The sequence below is a fragment of the Rattus norvegicus genome, chromosome 17 (genome assembly GCF_036323735.1).
Source record: "Rattus norvegicus strain BN/NHsdMcwi chromosome 17, GRCr8, whole genome shotgun sequence".
Classification (NCBI taxonomy): Eukaryota; Metazoa; Chordata; class Mammalia; order Rodentia; family Muridae; genus Rattus; species Rattus norvegicus.
In genome coordinates, this window is record NC_086035.1 from 12514870 (window position 1) to 12524654 (window position 9785).

Genomic DNA, 9785 nt, shown 5'->3' on the forward strand with positions numbered 1-9785 from the left:
AAAGGACAAAAAAAACCCAATAAATTTTAACTTTAGGGAAAGCATAGGCATCAAGTTCGATTTAACAGACTCAACCCCAAAGCTGAGAGTATACATTATTTTTAAAAAAATCATTGTAGAAATGTGCTGAGCCAGGGTCTAGAGTCGGTTAAATTTTCACAAAATTGATACACAGAGGCATTGTCCTTGGTTCGCAGTACAGGTAAGTTAGAAACAAGATACACAGAGCCTCAAGAATCACTCATGTACTTACAGACTGGAAAGGAACTGGGTGGGGCGGGGTCGTGAGTCCCAGGAGAAGCTGGGAGAGTTACCCTGAGCCTGTATGTCCAATTTCATGATATTTGTACAACACTTGAGGGGACATTCTCAACCTTAAGTCCATGTCAGCAAGAGAAAAGCCCACTGGTAATAAATGATAGCCAGGCATTCACAGTGGCTAAGAAGCCCGAGACGCTTTAGGAAAGCAGCTATAAAAGGACTGGAAGCAAGGAACATACAAGAAGAGTGACAGGTTAGGCCAAGCCACGCCTCCTCACGAGTATGGTATTTAAGGGTGGTTTCCATTAGGAAAGCTAAATTTAATTGACCACATTAGGCAATTAAAATAAAATCCTATGTTTACCTTAGTCTAGTGAAGAAAGCATCCGAGAGGTGTCAGGGTGCGTTCACGGAAAGGCTGGGTGAATGGGAGTGGAAGGAGGATCCTCCAGCCGCATGTTGAAACTGTCTCCTGAGTTCAGAAACAAGCCAGGAGAGGCCTGTGGCTGCCTCTGTCAGCATCTTTCTGGATTATGCCCTCTGTGAAAGGAGGGAACAGAAACAAAGACAGAAAAAGCAAAACATCAAAAGGTCAGCTGGTTAAAAAGTAGACCATCGTGGTAAGATGGCTGGGCATGAGGCTTGTGTTACAAATGGCAGCGATAGACAGAAGCCCTCACAGAAAGATGCCTTTGGTCCGGGAAGTAATAGTGGATCCAGGAGCACACGAATCATGCAGTGGCGAAAGTGTCTTGTAAAATAGGGGAGCGAGGATTCAGTTTCCAGGGGTGATTCTCATAGATGTTGTAGTCAGATGTACCTGCACCTTAGTCCTTGGCTTTGATCTCTGTGAGGGACGGTCACAGCCAGAGCCAGAGCCGCCAACAGAAAGAGGGCAAGAAGTCGTGCTGCAGCCATGATGCAGGCTTTATTTAGCAAGGCACAACTTGAAACGCTGTGCTGCTTGCTTTGGGCACACCTCTCCGTGGCCAGCCCTGTCCAGCCCACAGGACATGTTGTGGGATGGGAAAGAAAAGATGAGTAAATTCTGTCAACATTGATGAAGACCATCAGAGGATGTGTGTCTGCGAGCACATACAGGATGGATAGACACAGCCGGAAGCCCTGGAGAGGACACTCCAGGAAGTGCACGCAAAGCCCAACCCTAACTGAGAAGCTCTTCACAGCTGATACCTGCTGGGAAAGGAGAATCAGTTTCCTACAGCACAGTGTCCCCCCCCCCCCCCCCCCCGACATAATGGCCACGCTCCAGGCGGGCCCCATGCCCAGGAATGGTTGACCAACACAAATGAACTTAATGGTCTGTCTGTCTGTCATTTTTACGTGAACTTTCTGTTTTGCATTTTTTTGACTTACTGAGTTTTGGAGGGTGGTGCTAAAGGAAGGAAGGAATGATTTAGAGAGAGCAAGCATGAAATTGGGTAGGTAGGGAGGTGGGCAGGATCTCGGAGTTGATGGACAGGAAAACACAATCAAAATATATTGTGTGAAAAAAGAATTTAAATTTAAAAAATTCCCTCACATTCTAGGGTAGTGGTTTTTATCCTTTCTAACACTGTGGCCCTTTAACACAATTCCTCATATTGTGGTGACCCCTAGCTATAAAATCATTTTTTGTTGCAATGTCATAACTGTAATTTTGTTATGGATCCTAACATAAATATCAGTGTTTTGTGATGATCTTTGGTTGACCCCTGTGTAAGGGTTGTTTGAACCCCAAAGGGGTCATGACCCACAGGTAGAGAATTATTGCTTTAGGAGTTTGCTGACTGGATTTAGCCTTAGTCGTCACAGACTTGCAAATTGTCTCGCTCTCAGGAGGAGGATGTATACCTCAGAACACCCAGACATAGAGGCCTGAGGTGCATTATAAAATTATAGCTCTCCCTGGAAAGATGGCTCTGTGGGCAGAGGTTCGGAGTTCAGTATCCCAAATCCATATGGTGGAAGAAGAGAATCGACTCTCGCCGGTTGTCTGACCTCCACACAGACACCCTCCTCACCTGCATGTGCACGCGAATGCACACACTTGCATTTTGTTGATAGTCTCTCAGAGAGATTACTTGGAAAGTTTCCTCTCACAGGTTCCTTTGTAGAGTGTAGCACCGACTCACCATGATTTAGTTATAGTCTCCGTTACTAGGGTCAGGGCCTCTGGTATGACGTCATAAGGCAGGAGTAATGTGACTGAGTTTTAAATGCTGTCATTTATACACTTAACCGTTTATGTTCATTTTAACTCCAGTGTTAAGGAGGCTGCAGCCGACAGGAGCTCTGTCTCCTGCACTGTTGCAGCTGAGTAGCTGCGATTCTTGTTGACATTCAGATCTACTCACCACGTAGGTGTCTGACTTTTGTCCCCCTTTATTCAGCACCTCAGCTGGGTGGTGCCACAGCTATGTTGCTATGCAGGCTGAAGCCGAGTGCTTCCGTGTTTCCATGTGAGTTGCTACTGGATAACTTGGCTTTTGTTTTAACCATGTTGTGCTGAGAGCCTCTCAGTGAAGAATAGTTCTGAATTTGCAGACTTTGTGCTCACTGTGTCTTCTGCCTGTGTCTGAAGGCCAAGGGAGAATCATGGGAAGGAAGGGTGAGCATTTAGGAATTATGTAGCTTCTTTATGAAGCTTTCCTTGCACCGTTGTCTTGTTGAGTCTGCTGGCTGCTGTGCATATCGTGATTCTTGGCCATGAGCCTCTGCCTGCCTGCTTGCTTGCTTCCCTCCCTCCCTCCCTCCCTCCCTCCCAGGGTTTCTCTGTGTAGCCATGGCTGTCCTGGAACTCACTCTGTGTCCAGGCTGGCCTTGAACTCAGAAATCTGCCTGCCTCTGCCTCCCAAGTACAGGGATTAAAGGTGGGTGCTACTGCCACCTGGCCACTGTGCTATTTTAGCCTGGGCCACGAGTTTAACTGCCAACTTCTGCCGTTCCAGAGTACCACTCTGGAATTCGTCAAGACCAAAAAAGGGGGAATTCACTTCAATTCTCTTTTTTTTTTTTTTTTTTGGTTCTTTTTTTTTTTTCGGAGCTGGGGACCGAACCCAGGGCCTTGCGCTTCCTAGGCAAGAGCTCTACCACTGAGCTAAATCCCCAGCCCCTCACTTCAATTCTCATTGGTCTCTCTATCCTTCTGATTCCATAAGGAACACCCGATGCTGTGTTTATTGTAGGCTCTGATAGTTTCTCGGCAGCTGCTGTCTTTTCCTGTGTGGTCATTGCTGTTATGCTGGTCTTTGAGTCTTACACAAGACACCGGCGTACACATGAGGGCTCCTCGCTTTGCTCGCACTGCCTTATAAAGGTTTTCCTCGGGTTTGGCTGCTGTGCTGTGTGTGTGTGTGTGTGTGTGTGTGTGTGTGTGTGTGTGTGTAGATACCCTTTGAGTCCAGAAGAGGGTGCTGGGTCCCCTAGAGCTGGAGTTCCAGGCAGTTGTGAGCTGCCCAGTATGAGTTCTAAGGACTGATCTCAGGTCAGTTTTCTGGCCTGTCCCACACTGTGGCTCCCCCTAACCCCCTCTACCCCGTGCCTGCCTGGTCTTTACATTCCACCCCGCAGGGGCATCAGCCCTTTATGATTGTCCTCTGGCTTACTTTGTTAGGAGATGGTTTTCCCTCCATCTGAGGATGGGCCCTGTGTACAGGTGTGAGGAGGATGGGCCCTGTGTACAGGTGTGAGGAGGATGGGCCCTGTGTACAGGTGTGAGGAGGATGGGCCCTGTAGACAGGTGTGAGGAGGATGGGCCCTGTAGACAGGTGTGAGGAGGATGGGCCCTGTGTGCAGGTGTGAGGAGGATGGGCCCTATAGACAGGTGTGAGGAGGATGGGCCCTGTAGACAGGTGTGAGGAGGATGGGCCCTGTATATCATTGTGAGGAGGATGGGCCCTGTATACCGGTGTGAGGAGGGAGAGCTGGCCCTCAGGAGGTGGCTGTTAACAGAATTCCCCTCTGTGAGGAACACCAGAGCCTTCCAGAGCTGCTTCCCTTTACTTGAATGTAACCTAGTGTTAGCATTTAGGTGAGATAGGGGGCTGCCTGTGTCTGTAGGATTGAGGTGGCTGAGACTTCCAGTCTTGGATCTGGTATCTCTCGATTGAGGGTGCTGGCGTTTCTCTGGGGCACGCCTGCTGGCATCCAGCACCCTGTGTGGCAGTCCTGGGCCAGCCTCCAGCAGAGCCTACCCAGCCTGTCAGCTTTGCTCAGGGACTGCTTTGTTCTGTTCTTGTGGTTTCTCCAGAAGTTAGAGGGAAGGGAGAAGACATCTTAAGTCAAAAATACAGTTTTAACTGGACCTAGAGATAATTAGGAATTTGCTGTGATTCTGTTAATAGGAATTTTATGTCTATTCTTGATTTTGGTATTCAGACTTCATCATAACATCTATAGACCTTTCTGACCTTGCTGGCTTGTATAGCAGTAGTAGATTTTTTAATTGTTTAAAATTACATTTTATTTTTGTCTTATGTGAAGGCCAGGGTATTAATTCTCTGCTTCCACCACATGGGTCCCAGGAATGGAGCTTAGATGGTCAGCGCTGGCTCAAGTGCCTTTACCCACTGAGTCATCTGGCTGACACCAGAATGCTAGTCCCTAAGCAGAACCTAGTTTAAAAGTCACACAACCAGCACTAGCCTTCTCCTCACAATCAGATTGTTTGCCTTTCTTGAGCCTTACAATTAACCTCTGCCTGAGGAGCAGAGAGTAGCCCCAGCACCTCTGGTCCTGCGCCGACTCCATTCTCGCTGGGCCCGGGTGTGCTGTGGGCTCTGAGGTCCACCACCTACCATGCCTTTTCTTCTCAAAATAGCTCCACTCTTTAATTATTGCTCTAATTATATTTTTAGGAGCATTTCAAAGGATTATTATCTTCCTTGTCATACCTGGCTCACTTCCTGGAGTGAAACTCAAAATAGTATCTGATCCCACTGTTTCGTAATACGCTGAGTCACGGTTTCTCGCTGGAGCTATGGCCCTGGCATCTCATTTCCTGCCTCGATTCCTTTGTAGCATTCACAGCTGCCTTCTGGGTATTCTCTCGGGCCTCTGTGCTGACAGTCTGCCTTTCCAAGGGCGTATGGCTTCCGAATCTATAGTATTGAAAAATACTGAGTAGATTAAGCTATTCTAATGAAATCATTTTGTGGTGGGAAGCGCTTTATAGCCAGCCTTCTGCCACTCTGATTTGTCATACTGTTTGGAAGTCCCAGGCGTGGGGCGGACACAGTTCCTCTTTCCTTGCCCTGTGTGCTTACCATGGTGTGTTCTATGTTTCTTAAGAGTTGCAAGTTAAACTTGTATTCTCTTTGGAAACATTAACTCCTCAAAACATAAGCTTCACATTTAAAAATATTTTTGATAATTAAATAATGTTTGATCATAATTGGAAAGGATTACTATTTGTACCACCTGATTTCAGATTCTGTGTCTGAGGCCAATGTTTCTGCTCCTTCCCCCAAGCCAGACTTCAGCCCGTTTTTTTTTTTTTTTACCCCATTTCTTACATTGGTGGTTGGGGGCTGTACTCACTAACTGACCCCACATCACACTTGTCTGTTTTTGTGTGTGACAGTCTGGCTATGAAGACAGTCTGCCTCAGATCAGTGCTGGCACCACATCACCCATAACCCCTGCTCCAGGGAGCTCAGATACCTCTGGCCTCTGCAGGCAGCTACCCTCTTGTGCCCAGCCCCGCCAACACACACACACACACACACACATACACACGCACACACGCACACACACATACACACACGCACGCACACATACACACACACACTAAAATGTTTCAAAAAGTATTCACTAGCAAAAGGTTTACAAATATTAATAGGACAGATTTTATTGTTAGTCTGTCATAAAAATAACCCCTTTCTAGGAATTTTATGAACGAGAATGTTTTCTTTGGCCTGGGGAAGAGAAGCAAGGTTGTCTATTTCGTACATAGCAACACAGGCTCATTTCTTGGCCTCTTGTAAAGTCTATGCAGCTCCTGAAGGTTACCGAGTCCCACTCATCCCTGTGTGTAGGAACTGGCCACTGCTCTGTTGTTTGGAAAGAAGGCTTGGGAGGAAGGACTGTCTGTCACACAGGCCACTCTTCCTCTGTCCAGCTTGAGAACCAAGTGAGGGTAGCCTTGATGTCAAGGACCCAGTGGATTAAAGCGCTGCCCTCCAGCACACTGTAGAATATCAGTTGCTTCTCCAGCAAGGAGAGGTTAATAGTACAGTTTCTCTCTCAACCTCCTGTGTGCTCCCCCACTTCAGTGCACAGCAAGGACCACCTACTGGAACAGGCTTTTAGAGCCTGCATCCTTGAAGAAAAATGACCTCCCTCTGACTCCCAGCAGTTATCAGTTGCTAGAAGTGGGAGTTCCCGGGTCCGTCCCCCACCCATGCTCATGTGTGCAGTGTCCCTGTCATGTCCAGCCAGTGTTTGGCCGCAGACATCCACAGCCTCTGGCTTACAGTTTTTCTTCCACAGTGATGTCTGAGCTTTGGGGCTATGATATGGATGTTTTATTTTGAGTCTTATTCTCCACACATTGACCAGTTGTGGGTCTATTAATCTTCATCTACTGCAAAATGAAGGCCCGTTGACGAAGGCTGAGAGATGCACTAATCTTCGGCTTTAAAGATTAGAGTGGAGGGGCCTTTATTACTATGGCCTTTTGCAGCCACAGTGTCAGCTTCCCCCCTGTGGCCTACGACCTAGCCAGCCATAGGTTTGGGGCCCACTTAGCAGTATCCAGCCTGCATTCTGTCTTGTGGAGTGGGCTTTGTCCAGTCAGAGTGGCCGTTTAGTACAATAGCATTCATGCCAGTGTTCGTGTCACAGTTGCTCCAGTGCAAATGACTTGCCAGGCAGGTTGTTACTGGAGTTCACAGGCTTCAGTCCTGGGGAAGATTGTTGATGTGTGTGTTAAATTAGAATCCCCATACACGTCAGTACACTGGGGAAAGGGCTATGGTGTGGGTTTCAGGGGAAGGGGTTAGAGAACAGGCAGTAGGAGGAGGATAGGGGGATAAGGGCCCTGAAGAGTAAAGTGTCTAGGGGATTGGGGGACCAAGGGTAACACAGTGACCTTTGAAAATGCCACTTGGAAACTGGCTACTGTAGAAACTTCCAGAAACACTCTCGTAGGCTCTGTGAATGCTGTCCCTTCCCACATCTATTTCTGGTCAGGAGCCCAGAGCCAGAGAAGATTGTGGTCGAAGGGTGTTTACAGCACCTTTCCTTGGTGATGGGGACCTGGCCTGTGCTCTCTATGGCCAGTGTCGCCATGCCTTTCTTTGAGCAGATGTCATGTCTTGAGTTGCATTCTAAGCACCAAGTCCTCAAAGGGCCAGGAGTTCCCAAGTGCTGCATAAATTATCCAGGCTTGACTTTGTGTGAGCTAAGCAAGATTATGAGGCTATAAAATTCAATAAAATAACCTTGAAAGTAGTTCCGGAATATGAGAGGTTCAGAGGTGCTCCCCATTGATAGGTGGACTGCGCACAGTCTGCACAGAAGGCGCTTGAGGAATTCTGGGAGTGCTTGTGTTTTATGGATGAGGAAGGGGACACTCAGCCTTCCTAGACACCCTGATCAACAGTATGCCCTGAAGTGAACTGTGCAGAGAGGCATTGCTTTGAGTGACAGAGATAAACTTTGTGTCTGTTTCAGCTAACCTTCCTGTGCCCACCATCGCTGCCATAGATGGCCTGGCCCTAGGAGGGGGCCTGGAGCTGGCTTTAGCGTGTGACATTCGAGTAGCAGGTGAGAATTAATCCCGTTAACATAATTTTAAGAAGGAGCTCGGGCTAAGGAGCTATAAAGTGATGGTGTTTGCATGAAGATCAATGAGTTGGGGAGATCTGTATGTTTTTTGAAATAAGCCTGAAGTGGAAAGACATTTTCTCTTGTGTATAATATAGACAAACCCAAAAAGGACATGGGAAGGTGACTGTGGGAGGAGGGATGACACGTGGGAGATGAAGAGGGTCGAGGGAGGGACTCTGTCAGGGTCCTGAAGCGGGATCCGCCGTGCTGTGTGGTAGATATGCTAATGAAGAAGCCTGGAGTCTAAGACTGGCAGGTTCTGGGTTGACCCCTAGAGCAGCACAAACAGCGGTGGTGAGGCACGCTCCTCGGGTCCGGGTAATTTTGTTCTGCTTTCTCTTGAGTAGAACCCTGTAAAATCTCCCTGGAGCCGGGTGTTGGTGCGTCCAGGTAGGAAAGCCACCTTCCTGAGCTGAGCGTTTGAGACTACTTTTCCATCCCTCGTTCAGCCTCAGGAGAAAGACACATCTGATCTGGGACTCTAGGGCTGCCCGTTCTAGACAGTTTCCTCCCCTTTAAAGTAGAGCGTGTGTCTGTAGTTATACGCATCTCCCCCGTGGAGTCAGCTAGTAAACACGTCTGGTCCAGCGCGTGAGTGACTGTTCCCATAGCGACAACTTCGATCCCTGGAAGTTCTGTGTTTTTGAGTGCTGGTGGGCACCGTGTTGAGGGAGTCGTGAAGCGTTGGGTGCTGACCAGCGGCCAGTGGCCTTTCTCATGGTTCACTCCTGTCCTGCCTGGAAGCCTTTTGAGCGTCTGTGAGGGAGCAGGGCTGGAGCGCTGACCCCCGCCCTGTGTTGCTGTGATCACAGTCTTCCAGGCTCAGCACACAGGGCCCTGGTTCATCACTGAGACGCAGGCAGGTGGGCAGCAGGGGGGCATTTCGGAGCCCTGCTTCATGGGGTCACCACGGCTGTGGCTGCATGGCAGGAGTTGAAGGCATTTAGCTTGCCTTTTAGTGGCTTCATGTGGCCACATCTTGGGGTGCTTTCCCCTCCTCCCCGTGTTTTTCTGGGTTCCCCTGTTGCTGTGATGACCTTCACTTGTTTCTCCTGATCCTGGGGGGGGGGGTGTTTGCAGCTGAGAAACTCATTCAGAAAGGTAGCAGACTGTGGAGGCAAGGCTGTGCGAAATAGCCCAAGGGACACTCAGGCCATGAGGCCTTTTGTCAGAAAGTAACTGGACACTTGGCCTTATCTGATAGCAGACAGAGTTGTTCGGTCTGGGGACTGTCATGCGCTAAGGAACCTGCACTTGTAGGCGAAGTCTCTCCCTGATTCCGAATCATCAGTGGGATTCCGGCCTTCCCAAGCTGGCAACGTCAGATCCAAAGGTGGCACTGCCACTCTGGTCTTTGACCACTGAGACCTAGCTCATTGCCAGGCAATTTGTACAAAAAAAAAAAAAAATGTCCTCTGTTCCCCTGGGGGTGAGGCAGGGGCATGGAGGGTAGGGTGGAGGGTCATTTGAATCATTGTGTTTTAATAAAAAAAATTGAAGTAATTGCTTAAAAGTCATGACGTCAGTTTAATAGGTAACAATGTTTTCAGAGAATCTTACCTTGCTTCTTCAAGTTACAATTGCAAAGTGACAACATGCCTGTCACTTAATTCTCTTTATTTCTTTTTAGCTTCTTCTGCAAAAATGGGCCTGGTGGAAACGAAGTTGGCGATTATCCCTGGTGGAGGTAT

The 9785-nt window shown here is 48.3% G+C and overlaps 1 protein-coding gene across 6 annotated transcripts in view; it reads left to right on the forward strand.

Annotated features, from left to right (window-relative positions):
- The window catches only part of Auh (AU RNA binding methylglutaconyl-CoA hydratase), a 95353-nt gene that overhangs the window by 33474 nt on the left and 52094 nt on the right, over positions 1–9785 (forward strand). For 3 of the 6 annotated variants that reach the window (XR_005495293.2, NM_001399250.1, XM_008771499.4), the window contains exons 5-6: positions 7939–8031; positions 9725–9781. The exons of 1 other annotated variant lie outside the window; for it this stretch is intronic. Coding sequence is in view for 3 of the 5 variants with exons in the window: in NM_001399250.1 (NP_001386179.1) it covers positions 7939–8031; positions 9725–9781 (150 nt within the window). In the remaining 2 variants the exon portion in view is untranslated. The remainder of the gene's footprint in view (positions 1–7938; positions 8032–9724; positions 9782–9785) is intronic. 2 more of the 6 variants (XR_005495294.2, XM_006253675.3) reach the window with 1 other exon arrangement.